The 26,317-nt window shown below is 39.6% G+C and overlaps 2 protein-coding genes across 2 annotated transcripts in view; both read left to right on the forward strand.

Moving 5' to 3' along the window:
* LOC137500423 (probable cytochrome P450 49a1) overlaps positions 1 to 8,021 on the forward strand; it is an 89,482-nt gene extending 81,461 nt beyond the window's left edge. Inside the window, exons 11-12 of the mRNA XM_068227308.1 lie at positions 1,893 to 2,099; positions 7,595 to 8,021. Coding sequence (XP_068083409.1) covers positions 1,893 to 2,099; positions 7,595 to 7,702 — 315 coding nt within the window. The 3' untranslated portion in view covers positions 7,703 to 8,021. The remainder of the gene's footprint in view (positions 1 to 1,892; positions 2,100 to 7,594) is intronic.
* A 7,813-nt stretch (positions 8,022 to 15,834) lies between these two features.
* The window catches only part of LOC136872036 (probable cytochrome P450 49a1), a 334,038-nt gene continuing 323,555 nt past the window's right edge, over positions 15,835 to 26,317 (forward strand). Inside the window, exon 1 of the mRNA XM_068227313.1 lies at positions 15,835 to 15,847. The gene's annotated coding sequence lies outside the window, so the exon portion shown is untranslated. The remainder of the gene's footprint in view (positions 15,848 to 26,317) is intronic.

Raw genomic sequence — 26,317 nt, forward strand, 5'->3', positions numbered from 1 at the left:
ATAACTAACCGTGGCAGAAGTAAAGACATAAAATGTAGGCGAGCAGAAGGAATGCAAGACTCTCTCTCAAGAAAATAAATTTCCTCACTTCGAACGTTAATATAGGAATTAGGAATCTGTTTTTGAATACTATTTTTTGGAGTGTAAAATTGCATGGCAGTGAAACATGGAGGAAAACAAGCTCAGAAGGAAAAATAATATAATCTTTTGAAATGCGGTGATACAGAAGAATGCTGAAGGTGAGATGAGTAGATCGAATCGCGAATGAAGAGATATTGAAACCAGTTGGTGAGAGGAGATCGATTTGGCTAAATTTAACGAGAAGGAGAGGTATACTGAGAGGACTTGATGAGTTGGTTTTTGAGAAAAGCGTAGGCGTTAAGAACGGTAGGAGTAGACGAAGATATGACTATGACGATCAGATTAGAGCAGATGCAGGATGTAGTAGTTACGTAGAAATTGAAGGATTAACACAGGATAGGGTGGCATGGAGCGCTGCAACAAACCAGTCCTTGGAGTGATGACGCAAACAACAACGTACTGTATAACCATATACGGGAATTAAGATAGCCTGAGTGGAATTTCAAGCAGTCTGAAGACTTTTATTAATGAGGGGCTAATAGAATTTTCACTTCCTGATGGATGGAGAGAAATAGGAATTTAGGGGGTATATTGCACAGATTTAACACCTGATGAATTGTTAGGATATTCAATTTTATTTTAATATTATTTAAGCATCCCTGTTCTAATTATTGGGCTGTTGTACCAACTTTATTCTCTCTCACCTACTTAAACCCCTAAAGCAAGCAATAGCCTACGCCCTTCTTATGTTTTTCGTAATTAGGTACATCAATCAATCAATCAATCAATCAATCAATCAATCAATCAATCAATCAATCAATCAGTACTGATCTGCAATTAGGGCGGTCGCCCAGGTGGCAGATTCCCTATCTGTTGTTTTCCTAGCCTCTTCTTAAATGATTTCAATGATATTGGAAATTTATTGAACTTGTCCCTTGGTAAGTTATTCCAATCCCTAACTCCCCTTCCTATAAATTAATATTTGCCACAATTTGTCCCCTTGAATTCCAACTTTACCTTCATATTGTGATCTTTCCTACTTTTAAAGACGCCACTCAAACTTATTCGTCGACTAATGTAATTCCACGCCATTTCTCCGCTGACAGCTCGGAACATACCACTTCGTTGAGCAGCTCGTCTTCTTTCTTCCAGTTCTTCCCAGCCCAAACTTTGCAACATTTTTGTAACGCTACTCTTTGGTCGGAAATCACCCAGAACAAATCGAGCTGCTTTTCTTTGGATTTTTTCCAGTTCTTGAATCAAGTAATCCTGGTGAGGGTCCCATACACTGGATCCATACTCTAGTTGGGGTCTTACCATAGACTTATATGCGTTGCCCTTTACATCCTTAATAAAACCCCTAAACACCCTCAAAACCATGTGCAATTATTGACAATCTCATTTATGTGATTACCCCAATGATGATCTTTCCTTATATTAATATCCAGATACTTACAATGATCCCCAAAAGGAACTTTCACCCCATCATCGCAGTAATTAAAACTGAGAGGACTTTTCCTATTTTTGAAAATCACAACCTGACTTTTAACCCCGTTTATCATTATGCAAAACAATTACATTAAAGAAAGGAACCAGGTATTATGTTAATTCACACACTTTTTACTGTTCACCGACTATAGAATATATTTCTGAAAATAATGTGGCTTTTTGAGGGTTTTTCGATGTTATATTCGTGATCAGCACACACGCATTACTGTATGTTGGTTATTTTAATCCATGTTAAAAACATATTTCTGACCAAAGTAATTGGCTCTATACTGAATTCAATCAGGTGTGTTTCAAATTTCCAGACCGAGGTCCTGCTCAATCACATGGTGGCCACCAACAAAGAAGAAAACTTTCCACAAGCAAACCGCTTCATTCCTGAGCGCTGGCTAAAGGGTGAGAAGGAACATAACAAGATCCATCCATTTGTCGCTCTTCCGTTTGGATTTGGACCCAGAATGTGTATCGGCCGGCGATTTGCTGAGCTCGAGATTGAGATATTGGCTGCAAAGGTAAATCATTTTGAAATATATGGAATTTAATTTCAGTTACTGCATATCACGTGTTGCTAATTAGATACCTAGCCACCTACATGAAGGGAGACAGAGAATTATTCCGAAGGAAACACCGGTTTTTCAAGAAAAAAAGAATCCTAAGCAGACCAAATTTTTAATGTTGGAGATAGAAACATACCTACATTTTCATTATAGACTGTTATACCTTTCAGCTTTCAGTCTGCAAGCCTCTGTGTATTACTAAACGTCGCCACAATCCTATATTTGCAACTAGTGCTGTGACCTCATTTAGTTCTATACCTCTTATCTTCAAATCGTTAGAAACTGAGTCTAACCATCGTCGCCTCGGTCTCCCTCTACTTCTCTTACCCTCCGTCGCAGAGGAGGTAACCTATCGTCCTCAATTCGCCTCACATGACCCCACCACCGAAGCCGGTTTATGCGTACAACTTCATCCATCGAGTTCAATCCTAAATTAGCCTTTATTTTCTCATTCCGAGTACCCTCCTGCCATTGTTCCCACCTGTTTGTACCAGCAATCATTCTCGCTACTTTCATGTCTGTTACTTCTAACTTATGAATAAGATATCCTGAGTCCACCCAGCTTTCGCTCCCGTAAAGCAAAGTTGGTCTGAAAACAGACCGATGTAAAGACAGTTTGGTCTGGGAACTGACTTCCTTCTTACAGAATACTCTTGATCGCAACTGCGAGCTGACTACATTAGCTTTACTACACCTTGATTCAATCTCACTTACTACGAGTATATTACCATGCTGGGAGAACACACAACCTAATTACATGAAATTATCTACCTGTTATAGCTTTGTATCACCAATCTGACATTAAATTCTGTTGAATTTCTTACCTACTGACATCAATTTGTTCTTCGAAAAGCTAATTTTCATACCATACTCATTGCACCTATTTTCAAGTTCCCAGATATTAGACTGCAGGCTTTCGACACAATCTGCCATTAAGGGGAGCCGGAGGTGGTCAAATCCAAAAAATTACGATATTTCATTTTTACTACTAAAATTAAGTTGAACATTCCTTTTCAAGGCAAACTTTGATTTATCATTCTACTCGCCCTAGAAGTGGAATTATTGCTGTTTCTATACATGCTTGCAGAGGAAGTGGGCAGCCGGCACAGTAATGCTTATCCTCGCCGCTAGAGGGGGCTTCATTAATTACATTCCTAACCCGGTCGGATGACTGGAAACAGACTGAGCAATTATTATTATTATTATTATTATTATTATTATTATTATTATTAATATTATTATTTCTAGCTTGGTGCAGCCCTTGTAAGGCAGATAATCCAACAAGGGTGGGTGGCACCTACCGTGTATGGGAACTGCGTGTTTTTGTGGAAGAGGATGTTGTTATGTGTGGGTTACAAGAATGTTGGAGACAGTACAAATATCCAGTCCCCGAGCCGGAGAAAATTACCATTTTGAGGTTAAAATCTTTGACCTGCTCTGGAATCGATCCCGTATCCTGTGAACCGAAGGCAGCTACGCTGACCAATCAGAAAGAAGAGAAAGGGACATGAAATATGACGGAACAACAGGACTGAAAAGAAGAATAATCCTCTTGGAGGAAGAAGAAGAAGACCCTGACAATCCATCCTATAGTTCAGGAATGTATTGATAAACTTTGGAGGCCATTTCCCGTAAATTAGATTTTTTAAATTTAAGGAACAATTTCTCAACAACCACTAAAGATAGCCAGGTGAAACTTTTATATAGTGCTCTTTGTGGTAGAAAGTACATTTTAACACAGCCATTTGACAATATGTTCAGTAGTGTATAAATAATTAAATATAACATTTTTTTAAAAAATTAGGGTTGGTAACAAAACATTATTCAAGAGAAGCTATAAAAGATAGTAAAAAATCCCCCCGTCCTCACTTCAAGACTGAACCACTGTATTTCTGACGAATTTTCAAATTAATAGAAGTAATAGTTTTCCCATAACTGTTCCTTAAATTTCATCATTTTAACATGGGCAGCATAGGTACCTCCGGTTCCCCTTAAGACCAAGTCGTCAGCATAGGCCAGACTGCTTACTACATTTCCACCTAACTGAATCCCTCCCTGCCAATGTATACCTTTCAGCAGATGATCCATGTAAACTACAACCTGAAAAGGTGAAAGATTACAGCCTTGTCTAACCCCTGTAAGTACACTGAACCAGGTATTCATTCTACCATCAATTCTCACTGAAGCCCAATTGTCAACATAAATGCCTTTGATTGATTTTAATAATCTACCTTTAATTCCATAGTCCCCCAATATAGCGAACATCTTTTCCCTCGGTACCCTGTCATATGCTTTCTCTAGATCCACAAAACATAAACACAACTGCCTATTCCTCTCGTAGCATTTTTCAATTACCTGCCGCATACTGGAAATCTGATCCTGACAGCCTCTCTGTGGTCTGAAACCACACTGGGTTTCATCCAACTTCCTCTCAACTACTGATCGCACCCTCCCTTTCAAAATGCCAGTGAATACTTTGCCCGGTATACTAATCAATGAGATACCTCGATAGTTGTTGCAATCCTTCCTGTTCCCTTGCTTATAGATAGGTGCAATTACTGCTTTTGCCCAATCTGAAGGTACCTTACCGACACTCCATGCTAATCTTACTACCCTATGAAGCAATTTCATCCCTGCCTTCCCACTATACTTCACCATTTCAGGTCTATTTTCATATATTCCTGCTGCTTTTTGACAATAGAGTTTATTTAGCATCCTTTCCACTTCCTCAAGTGTAATTTCACCAACATAATTTTCCTCCTCCTAATGAGCTTGACTGTTCGCTACACGACCAGGAAGATTTCCTTTTACATTGAGAAGATGTTCAAAATATCCCCTCCACCTCTCCAATGATTCCCTAGGATCTATTATGAGTTAACCTGAATTACTCAGAACACTGTTCATTTCCCTTTTCCCTCCCTTCCTAAGATTATTTATTACTGTCCAGAAAGGTTACCCTGCTGCTTGACCTAGCCTTCCTAGGTTATTACCAAAATCTTCCCACGATTTATTTTTGGATTCAACAACTATTTGTTTCGCTCTGTTTCTTTCATCTACGTACAATTCCGTGTCTGCCTCTGCCCTTGTTTGGAGCCACTTCTGATAAGCCTTCTTTTTACGTTTACAAGCTGCTTTCACTTCGTCATTCCATCAAGATGTCCGCCTTTTCCCATTTTTACACACAGTTGTTCCTAGGCATTCTCTTGCTGTACAGTAACTCTATATGTACAGTGTGGCCAACGAGTGCTTCATTCTGATTGGCTCCGCCATGTTTTAGCCAAATGCCCCGTCAGCTCATATAAACGTATGTAGCTCGTATTCCGCACAGGGTAAGATCACACTTCATGCAATTAGAGCGAAGAACAGGCTACTTATTTTAACTTAAATACTACCGACTGTATGTTTTTATTAAACACGGGGGATTATTATTATTATTAGTTTCGAAATGTGTGTGCATTTACGTATTTCTGAGGTCTGATATTGCAAGAAAATAACGCCGGGCTGTTGTGCTTATAGGTGAAAAAATAGATACGGAAAGGGTTTTAAAATGAAGTTGGGCTATTGCTTGTTTTCAGCTTTGAAAGCAGCACATTATAAGACGCTCCCAGCAACGATCAGAGTTGTCTCATGCAATATAATGGTAAAAATAAAAACAAAATGCGTTAGTAATTTTATGGAGGCCAAGGCAGTAAACGTCAGATTTCTCCGTTAAATACTCGCCGTATTGAAAACCTGTACATAACGAAAGATGTTTAAAATATAATAGAATATAATTTTCGATCTTTTACGTTTTTTGCGATTCTGCTGTGTATGGTAAAATAACAGATTTTCACGATTATATTATTTTTCACAAATTTCCAAATATCCCCGAAAATCTGAAACTTGTTCATAAGAAAAGTTACAGGAAAGGTCACTCCCTATCATTTATGCCTCATTCATTTTCATCGCATGAGCTATCATCTTTATTTCTTTCTTAATCTGTTTACCCTCCAAGGTTTTCCATCGTACTCAGTCAGGGATTTCAACTCTACCGCACTGCAAACCACCACAGAAACTCGCAATCGTGATTAAATCCCTCCATATAGGATTGGCGTCAAGAAGGACATCCAGCCGTTCGACAGGGGAAAATCCACATGCGTGACGCAGTTCGCTCCCACAGCCCCATAGTTGTGGGAAGAGCGGTAGAAAAAAACAGAATTATTAACAGTAATAAAAATGTATTAGCAAAACCGATAGTAGAAAATAGAATGTTTAAAATACAGCGGATAACTACCAGTACTAACGGAACAGGGCACAGAATTAGACGCACATCACGGGAATCGAACCGCGTGTGATCGGTAACAGAGTCCTGAATATACAAGTACTCCGGGACCAGGATATCTGTTTTACTTCACCGCGCAACAAGTAGTATTTTCTCAAACTATAGTTTATAGCGATACCAATATTGAATTGCTCATTGCGGGGCTCAAACCGTACCCGTCATTAACAGAGCTTTATACGCACCTACCTGGGGACTATGACAGTTACTTGGTTTCACCACTAAAGAGTAACAGGTTTTCGTCATTATTTATATTAGTACCAGGAGTAGAATGGTACAATATGTCATGTTATATTATGTTAAAATAAAACCTGGAATAGGGTAATGTTAATTTTTAAATTTAAATACAGGCCAACTTTACAGGCATTACATACATTATTCAAAACAATGACTATACTATTTTATGCCACATGTATTATAACATAAATGTAATAGGCCTAGCTGCCAACACACAATATCGAACAAGTAATTGTGTCATTTATACGACGTGTAAATCTAAATTCTGAAGTCTTACACCAGTTAGCCAGACTCTGAATATAACAAATACTGATGGGCTTATATACACACAGTATAAGCAAAACAAATAACATCTTAAAATATTGAACTACTCTATTCTTTATTGAAACAATAATAATATCACTCCCCTTCATCTATCAGCTGATCGAGAACTTGGCTAAAACATGGCGGCTGGACTGGACTTGGCCACACTGTACATATAGAGTCACTGTACCTTGCTGTTTCTACTACAGCATTCCTGTATGCCGCCCATTTTATTTCCATATCCTGAACCTGCTTACTGTCTACTGTTCGAAACTTCTCACTAATCATATCCATGTACTTCTGTCTAATTTCCTCGTCCTGGAGATTTTCTACCCTTATTCGTTTGCAGACAGATTTCACTTTGAAGGTACCTTGTAGTTCAACAATTTGTATCGCATTCTCTTTCCTCTATAATCATTGTTACGAATGGATGATAATACTGTCGTTATTCCTCTTAGCGCAACAATAAACAGCATCAGCAACAAGATCATAAACACTTTTATTAATTTCTTACAGTGTGCATATTTTATATAAATTCCCAACTTGGTCGATCAATGTTTCTTTCATATATTCACTGTCTTTTCTATTCCAGGTTTTCCGCAATTTCCATCTGGAGTACGACCGTGAACTCAAACTAAAATCAAACTTTATCAACATGGTTGTGAATCCACTGACATTCAAGTTGGAAGAAAGAGACTGATCAATACGTCACAGAAGATTATGCATTTTATCGTCCTAAGAAGAACAAATGTGTTTGAACCATATTTTAAACCCAAAAATATTACGTTTTCTCTCTCGAGAAATAGAGTTCTACTCTATTCCAAAAATGTGGATTGTCAAAATAAGAGAAATGTAAGAGGAGTTACACAAATATTGATAGAAAGTAACTCACATACGCGATTTGATGTAGACTATTTATTTGTGTGGTATGAAGAAAATGTAACAAAACATATGTCGTTGGTACAGTGCTGAGCGATATGTATTTATTTACGTGATAATAAAGTTGAAATAAACTAGAATTTGCGTAAGGTTGTTGGAGGGTGTCCAAGCAATAGTTCGATTTCACGCCTGGAAGTCTAGACACCTAGAAATGAGGCTACCGTATACGGTGAAGTATACATATACAGTATAGCCCTGAGCTTCTCCCACTCTATTTCGGCGGCGGTTGCAGAGAAGATCTCGGCCTACAAGTGGCCACGGCTGGTCCGCGGACCGACAGCTCTGCAAACCGAGCAGAGGAGAGGTAGCCATGGCTCTACCGTATTTCTGCGCCTCTGTATTCGGGATACTGATAGGGGCTGGACCCACCGTAGGCTCTCCTAAGAATGGTTTTCCGTGGTATTCCATTCTCCTGCACTACGGCGAATGGCGGGAATGTTACTAGTATAGGCCACGGCTGCCAACCCTCTCACCTTATCCGCACATCTTCTCCGATACAGATCTCCTGGCCTGGGGAACGGAGTTATAGCCTAGAGCAGGGATGGCGAACATATGTCACGCGTGCACAACTTCTGTGGCATGCCACACCAACACATTAGTAAGTTTTAATGTTTTTAACGTGTAATAAATACTTCGAAAATCTTAAAAAATGGCATATTTCAGCATTATGCTTCAATAAAGAAATATGTCACAATTAATTGTTTGGCCATATCTTTTACAAATTGTATTAGGTTAAAGCAAAAATATATCTTATTCCTAAAACTTACCTATTTTAAAAATGTAATTTCTAGTGAATTTTTCAAAATAAAACCATGAAACAGTCAGTCGGATGGATTTATATGTAATGCAATCTAATACCTAAACGAAGTCAAATGGCGGGGTTTCATGATGACTTTAAAGGAAACTAACTGATGCCACACTAGATTGTAAAACGTTATAAACAAGACCTTCATGACACGCTAGTCGGAAAAGGTCTAGAAGGTCCACCGTCTTTTTCAGGGGCGGAAAAGAAAATTTAGTAGCAGATGTCCCAACATGCGCCAGAAGAGAGTAAATTTCTGGGAATAACGATCGTGAAGCATTTCACCCTTTAAAAAGTAGTGCATGAATTTATCTCGTACTCCTACCGATACCTTCATGTCCAGTAAGGAGAACATTGTATTTCCTTCTTGTAAGTAATCTCAGCATAACTATCCTGTCACACTGTTCGTTAGTTCAGTGTTTTATTGTTCCCTAGAAGACAGAAGATACCAGATATTATGTTTTCGTACTCTCAAATAGTAATCCATTTTTGCTCAGGTGGGTAATTTCCAGCCCTTTCAATTTTGCTCGTTTGGGTTACACTGTTGCATTGTCAACTATAACCAGAAAATATCAGCGAACCACGATACGTTTTTCACGATCAGTGCGCGCAATTTTGTTAATGATTTTCCATCGTACTTGGTTTGGAATTCATACAAGTCGTCTGGACAAGGATGAAGAACGTAAGTAGAATTATTTGTAAATCATGTCAACATAACTGACTTTGCAGTACGTTACAGAATAAACTTGATTAACATACATAAAATACATGATGTTTGTGTACTTTGCTTAGTATTTCCAGCATTATTATTTGTATGTAGCGTGATTCGATCATTTCGCAGGCAACGAGCTGGATGACACTTTTCTGAAAGCCAAGAAATAATTTTTGCGAAAGTTTGAGAGCTCTCTTATCTACTTTGGAGAACATTAAATCGCCCAAGAGTATGAGTATCTAGATGTCTGGTCTATTTAAGAAAATAGGATCTCCTCTCATGTGATGCAGATACCTTCTGGCCTACATAGATGGTGCTCTCTGCTAGTACGCTCTTGCTTTACGTTCCTTGCTCTATGGTCGATTTGCCCTAAGAAAAGACAAGACGGTATCAGCCACTTGCTATTGGACAAAGTTTGAACCAGACACGGAAATAAGAAGAAGAAATAGAATAACACTTGCTTACGTTTTCGCTATACAATGATATATATAATTTCGTGTGGCTATTTCTAGCCGAGTGCAGCTCTTGTAAGGCAGACCCTCCGATGAGGGTGGGCGGCATCTGCCATGTGTAGGGAACTGCGTGTTATTGTGGTGGAGGACAGTGTTATGTGTGGTGTGTGAGTTGCAGGGATGTTGGGGACAGCACAAACACCCAGCCCCCGGGCCATTGGAATTAACCAATGAAAATTAAAATCCCCGACCCGGCCGGAAATCGAACCCGGGACCCTCTGAACCGAAGGCCAGTACGCTGACCGTTCAGCCAACGAGTCGGACGCTATACAATGATAATGCACGCACACATTAACTTAGGATTTGTTAATTGCTCTGTACTTCATAGCAGAGTAAAGCGGCTGACTGTAGCACGAATTCTAGATGAGGTTGAAATATCCAATCTTTCAGACATTCCAGACTCTGAATTTGATATTTCTCTAAGACTACCAGAAACAAGGAGGGGAAATATTTTCCAATTATGGTAATGATGATTGTGCAAATTCTGACAGATTAAATCGTGCACAGCATAAAATTTGTGTAGAGTTAGTGATGTAGGTACCTGTAAATATAGCTTCATCATACGAGATTTTCTCAAATTCAGCTCCCCCTCTGGATGGGGGCGGTAGAATAACACCAGCGGAATCCCCTGCCTCTCATAAGGGGCGACTATAAGAACCCCTGGGGATCTCATCTTGGGAGTGTTGCTTGGTGATCACGGGGCCCTTAGCTGAGTCCTGGCATTGCTTCCACTTACTTGTGCCAGGCTTCTTACTTACTTCTATCCTATCCGAACTCTCTTGGTCAACTCTTGTTCTTTTCGACCCCGACAGTATTGGGTTGCGAATCCTCGGGAGTAATTTTCACGCCCTTCGTGTCCCTTGCCTTTTTGGCCGATACCTTCATTTTTCCAAGTGTTGGATCCTTTCAACTTTTTCTCTCCCATCAGTGTTATATTGAGGATCGTTGCCTAGTTTTACTTCCTCTTAAGACAATAATCATCACCACCACCACTCTCGAATTCAGCACCTCATTTGTATTAATGTCAGAGTATCAGCAAGCTAACGGCAGTGATTTGGAAGTAATAATGGAGCAGCTAGACCATACTCTGTCTGTTGGGGAATAGGTGATATGAAATACCGTGCTCCCTCTCCATTTAACATCCATGATTCTTAAAGAACAGCCTTTATGGCTGGTTCGCAACCTGTGGATTAATTTGATGCATATGCCGATTGTTTAATTTATGAAAGAATAATGTCTGGATTGGTATCCGGTGTTATGGAATTTATCTATACCACCTATCGTTATACAGGAAAGGTACCAATGCAATACAAATACAGAACATTTGTGAACGAATAAGGCCGACTGCCAGTGTTTGAAGTTACGACCAAGCACTAGAAGAAAGACTTCATGGTCTTCTTATAACTCAATAAGCCAAGTATTGGTATAAAACTCGTAATAAAACACTGAACTCATTTACTGGGTGCAAGGTTCTTCTTACAAACACTTGGTTTGCAACTTACCATGAGCAATTCTGAACTCAAATAATGGTTATGTGTTTCGCCAACAAAATATTCTTCATATGAAAGGGAACAATATCCATTACTGACGTGAAAATGTGAAAGTAGATTTCCACTTAGTAAAGAATTCCAACCATTCTCACAATCTCTACTTTTTTTTTTCTATTTGCTTTACGTCGCACCGACACAGATATGTCTTATGGCGGCGATGGGATAGGAAAGGCCTAGGAATTGGAAGGAAGCGGCCGCCGCCTTAATTAAGGTACAGCCCCGGCATTTGCCTCGTGTGAAAATGGGAAACCACGGAAAACCATCTTCAGGGCTGCCGATAATATGGCTCGAACCCACTATCCCCCAATTACTGGATATTGGCCGCACTTAAGCGACTGCAGCTATCGAGCTCGGTACCCTCTCACAATCTAATTTCCTAGCTAGGGCTTTTGAGTCTAAATCCACCCATGTGCTTTCACAGCACATAAATGAATGACGTAATTTTTAGTTCATATTTATGAACAGTGCACTGTCTTATAGTGTGGGCTCGAATAAATGTATTACTTTTATTGACCTGTCACTCTATCACCCTTGGTTTTGACAATATGAAAGCGACAGAGGTTTCCCTCTCACGGCGAAACGGCTGGATAGCTCCCGGCCAGACTTCATATTTAGGGTATACTCATTGAGGAGCAGGTTTAGACATACATATGATTCCAAAATTACTAAAAAGTCTGGCGGTTTATAGTAAGACCTGAACTGTATTTTTTTTATTTCAGCTCCTACTGTTTTTTTTTTAAACCCGTAGACCTTTTGTAAAACTTACCTTCATTTTAAACAACGTTTGTTATGTACATAATTTCGCTTAATCTTCAAATTACGGAGAAAATTACTATTTTCTGCGGATTTCGTGCTCTGCATTGAGTTATTTAATCCAATGGTAATTATGACTACAAATTCATAAATACAGGTCCAAGTATTTCAGCCACTCTACAGCACTTTCTTGAAGATGAAAGAGGTCGCTGCGGCTTCCGGAGTAGGCATGAAGAGGGCAGCACAGGATATACACGGTCGATGGTGTGTTCCTCTTCACTGCATGCACACATTGGAGAATCCATCCAACCCCACTTATGGCGTACGAAATTGCCGTTCTCAGTCTGTTGAGGCGACACCATAGTTTTCTTGCGATGTGGAATCCCTTCAATTTTTGGGTTGGATTTAGGTCATGAGCATGTGAGCATGGGGATGACCGTTGCTCATGACCACAGGATATTGCCTATTGATTGCCCTGCACGTGTCCCCCGGGTGGTGCTAAGCGAGCAACAGCGACATAGGGTGATACAATTGAACGACATTATGTCTGCATTGAGTGACCGGTTACCATGGTAACATTTCTGGGTACTTGTCAGCAGCGAAGTAATGTAATGCCGTTGTCATCGTCATTCCTCTAAACTCGTGGTTGATTATTGGTAGAAGTCAAAAGAGACGCCAAGCTGCAAGCTGCCATTATGTGGCGTATTTCTTTCTTTATAGTGGAAACTCCCCATCTCAATGGTGAATGGCATCATCCAATTGGGCCTGCAGTTATAGTAGAAATTCCCGAACTCGATTGTGAATAACACTAGGAAACTTTCCTGTCATTTTCATCAAAACTTCCCAGTGCGCACCGTACATCGGAAGCAACGTATTGAGTCTGTAGTGTAAGTGGGGGGGATTCTGCCGCCACCTCAACCTCCGGTCCCTGAACGAGGCCTCCACCTCATGAAATGTGCTGAATGAGAGTGTGTACTTAACCTCATGTGACCTCAATAGGCCGGTTGGCTAAGAGTGCGCCCTTAACCTCACATGACCTAACGCTGGTTACATGTCCAGGCTAAACCTCACAGACCCCGGGTTCGATTCCAGTCTTCAGAGCGTTCAATGCCAAACAGTTGAACCAATAATTCTACGATGAAAAATAACTCCAGATATTTATTTCAGCTACAAATAACTTTTTTGAGAGAAGCCATGTTTTTATTTCAAGAGCCTCCCTCTCTCGAGGGAACAGCGCTCGCCGTGACAAGAGAGCCGCCATCTCGTGAAATACCGGGATACTCCGGTTGACCTCGAGTACTGGATAATTTATCATTTTCAAAAAGTCTTTCACAACGAGAGAATTTTGCGACATGGTAAATCCTGGAATAAAGTACCTAATTATTAATAAACATTACATGAAGATAGAATCCCCAGGGTGAATTTAAATGCAATTAAGTCTGGAGGAATGTTGGCTTCATACTCGCGGATTTGCGACACGTGTCGAGGTCTATTTCTGAAGAAAGACCGCGAAATTACATGTCAGAAATAAATTCATTACGCCCGTTGCAAGTATGGGAAAATAAAAAATTAACACAAAAATAAATTATAAGTCTGAATTTATGGAATAAATTTGAGGAAAATTGGTCCAGTGTGTAACGGTTCAAATCCCGTTACAAGATGATATCTGTATTTTTATTATTGTATGATTTTATCTGTATTTTATTATTATTATTATTATTATTATTATTATTATTATTATTATGTCAGTATTATTATTATGTTATCTGTGATATTGTACTATTATTGTAATTATCCGTTTTATTCAATTTTGCAATTGCCTGTTGCTTGCAAGATTGCACTTAGATGTATACACATATACGTATGTGTAGTATAACACTCAATACCTGTACAGTGAGAATTGTTGTATATATCAGAGATTAGATGTGACGTTGGGGCATTGTGCAATATTAGTGGCGATTCTGCCAAGTCATCGCCGCGCCATGGCTATGTCATCGTATTTATTTAGCAATGCGCGCACGGAGTTAGTCGCCGCGGGGCTATTTCACCACTGGATGTAATATCTGTCGCGTAGGTGGGAGTATGTCATTGTTATTTCTGGAGATTACGTAGTTGTGTCAACCAACGTCTATATAAGGTAGCTCCATATTGTAGCGTCAGTCATTACTTATACGGATGCAGTACAGTGAAGTAGTCTACTAGATCAAGAGGCCTTAGGTGGTCAGCCAACGAGTGTGAACGAGAGATGGAGAAGACTCAGTGAGCCATTAATTATTGGTCATTGAGAGAGTGAGACCAAATGGTTGGTCCGTCACTTAGTGGAAGACGCGGACGCAAGGCTTACCAAGGAGTCAGAGAGGGCAACCCTGGACCTGCCAAGAGGTCATACCATATTGACTTACAAAGAAGTCAGATGATATGGAGAAGAAGCAGTCGCAAGGATGTATCACCACGTTAGGCGTGACACATCTACAGTAAACACCAGAGCAATGGATTACGTCGTAATTACACTCAAAGTGTTGAAGGTACAGTCAAGTGAAAAAGTGAGGGAAATATTTCGTATAAATTGTTAAATGTCCGGTCAAGAAGAATTCAAATTCATGCCTAGTTTCTTTCAGTTGCAATGTCATAATTTCATATTCTCATCTGTTTTATCGCAACAAGACTCACTATTTTTTGATATATTATTTAAAGAATATATATTGTTCTATCAAACGAATTCATAGTTTCATTTCATTGACAGTAAAATATCTTAACCTCAAAATTAATGGGGAAACCGAACGCCAATCTCCTTTTCCCAGAACTTATATGGTATGTTGTCAAAAGTAAGCTTATTACCCCACACCCTAGAGATAGTCAAGAGTCTCATTCTATTATTGCTGTACTGAGTGACAGCTGGCGCCCTTCAAATAACGTATGTGTAAGTAAGCAGGTAACAAGTAAGTGTGAGTACAAGGTTCGACGAGTGTGTGTTTTGTTTAATGAATGTTAATTTTCAGATTTTCAATTTTAAATGCAGCTATTCAGATTTTTCAAGTTAAATGCAGATTTAAATATATGTTTGTAAAATTAGTCAGACAGTTAGGAAAGTCTCAAGTGGAGGTGGAATTAGCAGATTGCACCATTGAGCTTCATGGTGAGGGTGGCGTCCTCTCAGAAGGTATAAAAGAACTCCCCTCCACCTACATTTTTCATTACTATCTGAAGGTCTGGACGGTGAAACCCACGTCGCTCGTCTGCAAGAAAGTGAGAGGTTTAGTTCTCTTGTTATATATTCGTGTCAATGGTTCAAGTAGAGTATTAAATGGAAGGTGATAGAAATTTTCCTGAGCTTCTGCAGATGAAAACTGTGAAGGCTTAGATATCTGTTTAGAATACGTAACTGAGCTTCTCTCTGTACTACAATTGTGTGTGTTTGATATTGTCAAAGGGATTCTGGAGGCTAGCCAGTGAGGTCTATTCTTGTTATCTTTGAAAAACCTGACCAGCATTAGGGTGGACGAAAATAGGGTCCTGGGAAAACAGTGGCAGTCGCTACTTGAGAAGGATGCTCGTCGCATGTTAAAAAGCAAATAAAGTGGGTCAATTTGCGGTGTTAATCGATAACGAGTGTAACATCTGTGTATTTGAAGTTATATATATAAGAAGATGATGTCTATTGTAGCCATGAACGGCTAAACACGAGGGCAGCTGGCTAAATGTGGCCGGAATCTCCAGGATGACTATTATTACAGGTCTGTGTTTATATTTTGTATTAATATTGTAGTTTAGAATTTGTTTGTCCCAATAACATTTACAGTGCGTGTGTCGAATTAATACTTAATTATGATCAGGCGAATGTGTTACATTTCTGGTCGTCGTGTGAAACTTTTCAGGGCAGTAAAATTCACGCCGAGAAACTCTGAAATGCGAAGTTTAAAATATGTGTTAAAATTAATTGAGATTTTGTTCAAACTCTTAAAAGTTATAAAGGTGACAACAATATTGTAGTCGTATCGTATGAGTTCAGAAATTTTTTGTCGAAATAATAATAGTCTATTATTATTAATAATAATAATAATAATAATAATAATAATAATAACATTAATAATAATAATAATAATATTTACAGCAGGATAAAATGTTTCATTGTTAAAAGTGTTTTTAACAGATCTGTTGAGTAAGATTCGCGTGCGACTCAAAATCCAGTAAAGTCTGATAAAGTTATATTTATTCGTGGGAAGGTAATTTTTGTGACATCGTGTAGTCGGTGATATTGGAAATCACGGTGTGTTATTGTATTCTTGAGGTTCGAAAATTGTAGTAAAAATGAATGAAAAGGATTCTTATAAGATTGTTCGTCACAGGAGTATTGAGGTTTGAAAAGTTTTGAAACAGGAAGAAATGGATTGTGCCGGAATGATATGTTGAGAGAATAGTTGTGTAGATGTTGAAGGCATAGGAAGACTGTATTTCATGTATGATGCCGCCGTGATAGTGAGGAAGATGAATTTTTGAGACAGGCTATATTTGTAGATGGCGAAGAACTTTTGAGACAGCCTGTATATTAAATGAGATATTTCTGAGGCAGGCTGTAGTGAGATTCCGCTAGCAATCCGGAACAGCTGACCGGGTGAAGGTTGGTTCGAAATGAGTCCTTTGTGACGCACAGTATGATTTCATGTTAAGAACTCCCAGTGGAAAACAATTTCTGTAGAATTTTGTACCTCTTTGCATTTAAGTCCAAATGACGATTTGTGTAAAGTCAGTAAAAATAATGAATATTATAGTATGCGACCTCAAGGATACAAGAGCATTCCGAATACACGGTTGGTGTTATTTGACTGTTATAACAAATTTTCATTCAAAAATTTCATATATTACGAGACGATAATTTATCATTAAATCGGAAACATTGTAGGACGATATATTGCACATTATTAAAGCGATAGTTTGGCTGTGTAGATTCATTGAATTTCGCTTCACTGGATAATTTATGGATATTAATGTTTGGAATAGTGAGATGGTAGGCGATTTTGGGCCACACCTTAGAATTATAGGGTGAAATTTTGCGATGGTGATGATTAATGTTTTGGAGATATTCACGGAATGTTGGACGTGTACTGAAATTCATTATTTTTTAAAAAAATTGCGTATGTCGAGATCGTGTTTGAGTTGTGGATTGTTTGCCACGCGTTATTTATTTTCAATTTCACGTTTCATTGGCAAGATAGGGACTTAGTTGCATTTCCCGACTTGCGTTCATTTCTGTGGAAGGATTCGTTTCATTGTGTGCTGTAGCTTCGACAAGGTTTCCAGCTAAATATCAAAAAGTGTGTTTAAAGTTACGATTTCGCCTGACATTCTAGAGGATGCATAGACATCCCAGTCTCCGCTCGACGATAGATTTAGGAAGTCACACGTTATCATAGGAGTATACTGATGATAAGACGTCCGAGTTTACGCTCGACGATAGGTTTAGGAAAGTGTGTGTGTGTATATATATATATATAGGTGTTAGTGTTAGGGTGTGTAGACACTAGGTAGACCCGACGATAGGTTTGATGATGATGATGATGCCTGTTGTTTGAAGGGGCCTAACATTGAAGTTCATAGGCCGCAACGATAGGTTTAGTGTGTCGTCTGTATATATTCAAGTCTTAGATTAGGTGTTTTTGCGAAGTGACTTGAATGATGGTAGTGTCTGCCGTAGTGTATGCAATGCGAAGAGTGTTAGCAAAGTAATATTGAGGCAATGTTTCGGCACAGCCCTTGCGAACTGGAAGGTGTTTACATAAGATTATGGAACCACTAGTGGCATGAACGTGAGGGTTGTCCAATATTGGATACTGAGCTAACGGTGACGGAGTATTTACTGCTGTTTGCCACGCACGTTTGAGTTCAGTGAACTTTAGTTTTTTTACTGATAATTGTTTTTCGTTCAGACGTCCGATTGCTTTGTTTGTGTGCGTGTTCACACTTATTTTATTTATGTGAGACTTGAGTTACGAATGCGGGTTCGATTCGTCAGCTGGAAATAGAAATAAGGGTGTCACGAGATGACAATACATGGTGGAATTTTATTTTTTATTATGACTACTGCTGTTAACTTGTAGTGAACACAATGATTTTCAGTAGTATTTCGCAACCTATCCAAAGCAACTGATAGTCAATTTGGTTGGATTAAGGGTCCATTCGGCGGGTGTTCCCATATCCGACAGGGTATTTGGCTGGTGGATAATCTTAATTAAAAATAAATCTAGAATTCTACTTGTTGAAGGTCAGATTTTCCACGGATCGTGTGGATTAATTCTCAGTTATCGTTTGGATCAAAAGGTGCCCGATTTTCAGGTTTTCTTTTCATTTTTCTACTTTCGCTGTCCGCTAATCTGTGATATTTCTACTTTTCTCCGAAGAAACGTCTTCGATAAATGTAACTAATAAAACTCACGCAATGCAATGTGACTGTTTGAAACATTAAATAATTAATTTTTTTGATGAATGATTTTATAAAAATAAATTTTTGCGTTTAATTAATTCAATAAAAGTTAGTAAGCACATATTTGCTCCTCATTTCAAGTAGTTAGGCTCTCTTCTGAACCCCATCGTTTGGTTAAGATCGTGACCGAAATATTCCCGCTACGACCCCAGAATTTAAGAATTCGATATTGCTCTACTCCAGCAGCTGTGGCCGACCAACGATAGGATGGTAAGTTTAAGGGGTCACAGTGAAATCTGAACCCAAATGCCAACATAATTAACAGTCAGGGATTCGACTCCAAGCTTAAATGAGATTGCCAGAATGACTAGCATCATATATAACCCTAGAACTCACTCATTAATCTCAAAGTGTCTTTGTTCAGCACACACATATCTCAGCAGCTTCTGTACCCTCAAAGTGCTAAGTGAGGCAGAGACTTCAGTGTAAGCTATTTTTTCCCCTGACCTTTGCCATGAGAGAGATACAGGAATACCGTATCAAATTGAGAAAAAGAAAATATGTATAAGGTTACATTATTGCTTATCCATGGACTACCTGACCTGGCGGCCATAATCGTTAAATCATCAATTCTACGTACTGTAATTCCGAACTTAGTCGGTTCGAGTCCCATTTGTTGAAAAGTTTTTCACAAAAGAATACCGGGAAACTTCCTCACTCCTCATTTCCATGGGAGGCTTCCTCCGTGAGGTCTGGGCTGCTTATAACAGCTGAGACTGGAAATGTTCGGTGTCCGACCAGCTATCGGGGTGAGGAGGGGTGAGGAATTGGCAATGTCAATGTACTATTGATTATTTATAATATGTATAGACTCTTTGTTTGAAATTGTTTTCATTCACCGTATGAGATAGTCACATGGTTAGGGTAACGCAGCTGTGAGCTTGCATTCGGAAAATAATTGGTTCAAACCTAACTGTCGGTAGCCCAGAAGATGGTGTTCCGTGGCTTCTCCTTTTCACATCACGCAAAAGCTGGAGCTGTACATTTATTACGGCAACGTTCGCTTTGTTCACACTCCTAGCCCCATACTTTTCCATAATCGCCATAAAACCTATCTGTGTCGGTGCGACGTAAAGCACATTGTACATTTTTTTATTTCTGAAGTAACTAAGACAAATTGACGTTTACAGCGGTACGTACCCTCTCCCGCATCTGAATACTACGCCCTCTTCCCCGTATCTTGATGCTGTGCGAAACTGTGGTAAGGCAACGCGAATGTCTGTCTGCAAAACTTTCTATCCTTCAAGAAAATCACGTGACACTGTGTTCATTATCATCCGTAGAAATCGTCGTAGATCGTAGGGTATCGGAGGAAAGAGTCATGGACCTAACATTGTATGGGATAACCTGTCTATCTTTATTAGGAGGTTCGTCTATGAACACTTCAGCACCTACATGGAGTGGATGAATTTATATCCATTTCACCGGATTAGTGTAGAAACACTTCTCCACCCACCAGTACCGGGCGACGTATCCAGTACCAAAAGATAATGTTTTTCTAATCTGTTCTTTGGTAATTTAAGAATAGTGTGGAATTACTTCCTACTTTCCATTAAATTTCTTCTTCACCTAAGAGCTCTGAATAGCATCTGAAGAAACAATTAATCCGGGGGGGGGGGGGGAATTCAGTACGACGGAGTGATGACGCATGTTCTTTTTCTTTCTTCATTTCTTTCTTTCTTTCTTTCTTTCTTTCTTTCTTTCTTTCTTTCTTTCGTTCCTAATCTGTTACTCTCCAGAGTTGGTTTTTCCTCCGGACTCAGCGAGGGATCCCACCACTACCGCCTCAAGGGCAGTGTCCTGGAGGGTGAGACATTCGGTCGGGGATACAATTGGAGAGATTGACTAGTACCTCGCCCAGACGGCCTCTCCTGCTATGCTGAACAGGGGCCTTGTGGGGGATAGGAAGGAAGGAACTGATGGACAAGGAAGAGGGAAGGAAGCGGCCGTAGCCTTAAGTTAGAGTAAGGTACCATCCCGGAATTTGCCTGGAGGAGAAGTGGGAAACCACGGAAAACCTCTTCCAGGATGGCTGAGGTGGGAATCGAACCCACCTCTACTCATTTGACCTCCCGAGGCTGAGTGGACCCAGTTCCAGCCCTCGTTCCACTTTACAAATTTCGTGGCAGAGCCGGGAATCGAATCCGGGCCAGCAACAAACAATTGATCTCTGGCTCTTGTGCGAGACACAGTTAGCAATGAAGTTGAAGTGAGGGAAGATTTATCGGGCGAGTTGGCCGTGCGGATGGGGGCGCGCAGCTGTGAGCTTGCATCCGGGAGATAGTAGGTTCGAACCGCACTGCTGGTAGCTCTGAAGATTGTTTGCCGTGGTTTTCCATATTCATACCAGGAAAATGCTGTGGCTGTACCTTGATTAAATCCATGGACGCTTCCTTCCCACTCCTAGCCACTTCCTGTCCCATCGTCGCCATAAGATCTATCTGTGTCGGTGCGACGTGTAACCAATTGTAAGGGGGAAATAAAGGAAAGGTTTTCTGGATTTCAACCTAGATCGTGGTGGTTGATAGCCATGGAGTGGATGTAACAGATTTGTTTTAGCCTTCTTTCCCTCAGCATCTCCATATACTTTTCGCCATATATCAGATGGTGCCATACCTGCCAAGCAATAAACCTTGTTTATAGGTGTTGATTCCAGACATCCAATGATAAGTCTAACAATTTATATATAGACTATATATATATATATTTGCTATTTGCTTTACGTCACACCGACACAGATATGTCATATGGCGACTATGGGATAGGAAAAGCCTAGGAATTGGAAGGAAGCGGCCGTGGCCTTAATTAAGGTACAGCCCCGGCATTTGCCTGGTGTGAAAATGGGAAACCACGGAAAACCATCTTCAGGGCTGCCGACAGTGGGGCTCGAACCCACTATCTCCCGATTACTGGATACTGGCCGCACTTAAGCGACTGCAGCTATCGAGCTCGGTCTAACAATTTAATTTATCGCGACATCCACTTGGTTTGTCTCACAGGACATGGATATTCCCCCTGCAGACAAACAGAGTGCAATGGGGGATTTTCTGATGACTTGAGACTGAGCTCCCCAATTACAGCCCGTGAATTTCCGAATGATATTATTCCGGAGTAGCAAATTCACTCGTATTTCGCTGCGGTATTCCACATTGTACACAGATTTCTACGTAAATTTCTCTTATTGCTAGATGTGACCACCTTCGACTGCTGAATGTTCACCATCTGGACGTGTTTTAGACTGGTTAACCCAGAGATGGAGCCTCCGTGGCTCAGACGGCATTGCGCCGGCCCCTCACCTCTAGGTTCTCTCGTTCAAATTCCGGTCACTCCATGTGAGACTTGTGCTGGACAAAGCTAAGGCGGCACAGGTTTTTCTCCGGGTACTCCGGTTTCCCTGCCATCTTTCATTCAAGCAACACTCTCCACTATCATTTCATTTCATCTGTCAGTCCATAATCATTGCCCCAGAGGAGTGCGAGAGGCCTCGACAGCTGACACAATTCCTATCATCGTCGCAAGATGGGGGCTTCATTAATTCCATCCCTGACCCGGTCACTGGTTGGAAAACATATTGTAGGTTTTCATTTCACAACCCGGAGTTCATTGAACAGACTACAATTAGGTGTTGGTAAATCCAGGGACAACCTTGTCAAGTGGGGTTATTCTAAAGAAGCGACATGGAGAAGAACAGACAACGAGCCATATACAGAGTCTCATATATACCCAGAGCGTCCAGCGGCGATTCTACTGGGAGACCTAAGCAGCTACACGGGAGGCGCGCGCATAGTTCTCGACCTTGCAAGAAAGCTTTACGTGTTTGACCCAGCATCAATTGCCAGTCTGAATCGCAGCTGTTAAGATAATGAGACTGTTACTATTGCAACACTGTATTTTCGCATGTACAATTTATTTTATTACGAGTCGGTTCCACGAATATGCGATGCATTTCTTCAGCAATTTCCTGGTGAAGTGCTACCTTCATGAGCACAGATTCCTATAAAGAGAAATCAATTTGAAACCCCTGGTTCAGTAATCAATAACAGACATGTGCGCTCAAGAACATTTTTAATAGAGAAAAAGATAGATGATATTGGTGCGAGTCTTGAACGGTCACCGAATAAATAACTCACAAAACTAGCACAAGTAGGGGTTTCGGTTTCTTCCGCACACAGAGCTACAAAACTGTTACATATCAAACCGTGCAGGTTTACACCGGCCCATTGTTTAAAACTTGCTAATCCAGCCACAAGAGTGGGACACTGTGAGTGGTATCTCACATCACTGAATGATCGTTTATTCGACCAAGAGACTGTGTTCTTTTCAGATGAGGACTAGTTTCATCTTAATGGTCGTATGAACAGTCATAACTCTCGCGATTGGTGTGAAGAAACTCTTAATGGTGTTCATGAAGTCCCTCAAGGATGACACTTCCAGCATATTTTATAGGTAAGATGTCATATAAGATTGTATACACGCTTTAGCAGGGCGGCCGTGCGCACGACATAAGCTGGGCTGAGGCAGCTGCTGTACGCAGAGTACAAGCACCATGGGCTCGGTCTGGGTTTATAAGACAGACTCAGCATGCCACTCTGCCCTGAGTTATGCAGTGTGGGAGAGTTAATGGACGATGAAAAATGCAATTACAATTGCCCGATTCTCGGCGAAAACCATTTAATTTTCTTCTGTTAGAGATGTCTGATTCTTTTAGAATCATCGAATTGTTCTTTTTCAAAATTCCATTACTTTACTCAGTTATGTAATATTAAAATGACTATAACTTCTAGCTCGAATAAAACATCCTTATCTATTTATTTACACTGAACGTCATATCTGTTGGCAAGTGTTTCATTTGCATTGAAAACCAGTTTGACTAATGCCGGCGACGTGGTCTTCGTGTCATAATGTTCTGGACGCTGGCAATTTAATATCTTGGAGCTTGGAGTGAAGTGGAAACATTATGGTATAAAAATTAGCTTCTCCAACACTAAACATATGTCATTTTGAAGTAAACCTAAGAGGACTGACTGTCAGGAAAGAAATAAGGAACTAGAACAAAAGGGTACCGATCATTTTAAGAAATTAGGATGGTAGCTCTCCCAGGACGGAAGCGTAGTAAGTGAATCTGAATCGATGTGTAGCAAAGCTACTATTATGAGCTCAAAATATTTCCAAAGAAAGGTAAATAGTACTTTTCACCGGTTTCAGCTCAGCCCTTCTCCGAAAAATTGGAGTAAAATCTGGATGTAATCAGGTCCGTTTTCTTCAGAAGCTGCAAGTAACAGACTTTAAAGAAACGAGAATGTTGGTTTGAAAAAATTACGTCGGGACTATGGAAGAAGGGTACTCGTCAGGACGAGAGAAAGACTCAGCTGGGAGTGAACTCCATGGATGAAAGTGGGCGTATGAGCCAGCTTCGGTGGTGGGGTAAGACGGATCGAATGGAGAATGATAGTTTTAGTGACTTTTCAAAAGATCAGAATACTGGAATAATTACCTTGTACCCTCTTCACCTCAAATAATGAAATTTTTTTATACCTTATTAAAATGCTTGGTTACAATTTTATTCACAGCAGAAAATCTTATAACTTTCGTAATTCCGGTATTATGAAGTAACACCTGTAATTCCTCGAAATAATTATACTTATACCTGAAACAGACGTAATTGATTTTTCCCTGTTGTAGCACTTCCACGATGTGGAAACTGGGCACGCTGTCTACGGGGCGTCTTGCCCATTTCGTCCGTCCAGCAACTACTGTTCTCTTCGTCAGCAAGGCGGAGATGTCAATGGCTCCTACACAGCAAGAGGTATCTCAGGTCAGACCATATGAGGAGATTCCCGGTCCAAAACCTTTGCCACTCATTGGAAATTCCTGGAGGTTTCTTCCTTTCGTAGGTAACGGTGTTTAAATTTTAGAACGTTAAGTATATATGACCAAGGCAGTACTTTATTACTCACTCAGTCACTTTACTACTTAGTGACGTACTTACTTGTTTGGTTACTTCTTTATTTCCTCACATATTTACTTTTAACCATCCATAGTTCTTTACTTACTTACTGCTTACTTATTGACTTCCTGCTTGACTGGCGTACTTATTTGGTTCCCAACTTTCTTATTTTATTGGCTATTTAATTATTTACGGACACATTTATAAAGTTACCCACTTACGTTTGATTTATTTATTTAATTATTTTTTTATTATCGCAGTTATTAATTGGATTACTTATTTCATTTATTTCGTTACTTATATATATATTACTGGTTTAACTGTGTGCATACTTAATTGAGCCATTCGCCTGTCATTCCTACTTGTGTGATTATTTCAGTCCCGTTGTTGGTTAATTACAGTCCTTCTGTTCCTGAGATAGTGGAGTTTGATCCTGGTCGAGGTCAGTGGTACTTGTCCTTCACACCAAGCACGTAAAAGAAGTCGTGAGGAATAAAGTCTAAAGCCTCGATGATTGATGATAATTGATTATATCTATGGTAAATGAAGGGATGCTGAACATAAAATAAGATTTTTATTATAAAAATTACTTATTTTATTAATATTACTAGCTGTAGTACCCGGCTCTTCCCGGACACTTTCTTTGAATGTTTAATTTTAGGATTTCTATTAATGGATTGAAGGTTTTTCTTGTAGATTTCTTTACTCGGATGTTGACTGATAGTATGCGAACAATTTTGTAAATTTAGGGTGATTGATGTGTGTTTAATATTAAGTTGTAATTTGAGATTATAATTTCGCGTTAAAGTATTTCCTTGTGGCAGCCCAATTTTATAGAAAATAGCTGATCCATTCAAACAAGTAATAATAGGAATTTATAACTGTATGCTTTAACGCCTCACGCTATATGTATTGCGCCGTTTCGGCGTCCAGGCATGGACACAAGAGATCCTGACTAGCTCTAAATTCAATTGGTCCGATGACTAAGTTTTATGGGTGTGAGTTCCGTAATAGAAAAACGTCCAGGTCGGTTAATGGTAGATTCTAACTAACGTTGAAAGACGTCTCTTACCCGTAACTAGTTAGATACCATACTCTTACTAGCTCTTACAGAAGTTGTCGTCAACTGAAACTACTATAGTCTTACAACTAATACTTATTATAGGAACACTTAGAAAGAATGTTAAGGTTTCACTATCCCATATTTATTCAAATATTAAATCAGACATTTAAAAAAAATTATCTCAAATTTTACCAATGATTACTTCTTGAAGTGAGTGACTCATTGTCATTCCTACAGTCTATATCCATCATCAACATTTCAGAAAAATTACGTCTTCCGAATTCATCATAAATAAATGCCTCCTCGGATTACATTATTTCACTTCATAAGTCCATTGATCTCTCAAAATCATATGATATTAGAATAAATATTATGTAACATTTGAGAACTATTGAGAAACATGTGTTTTCATCCGTATGCAACTCACTTACGAAGTTGGGCGATAACGAATTAAATTAATGTGAATGAAATTAATTATATTTACATGAGCCGTACTGGCAAGAAAATAAACATTAAAATCAAGAATACTAAGAGTATAGGATGCATCCGTTAAGAAGAA

The sequence above is a fragment of the Anabrus simplex genome, chromosome 4 (assembly GCF_040414725.1).
Source record: "Anabrus simplex isolate iqAnaSimp1 chromosome 4, ASM4041472v1, whole genome shotgun sequence".
NCBI lineage: Eukaryota > Metazoa > Arthropoda > Insecta > Orthoptera > Tettigoniidae > Anabrus > Anabrus simplex.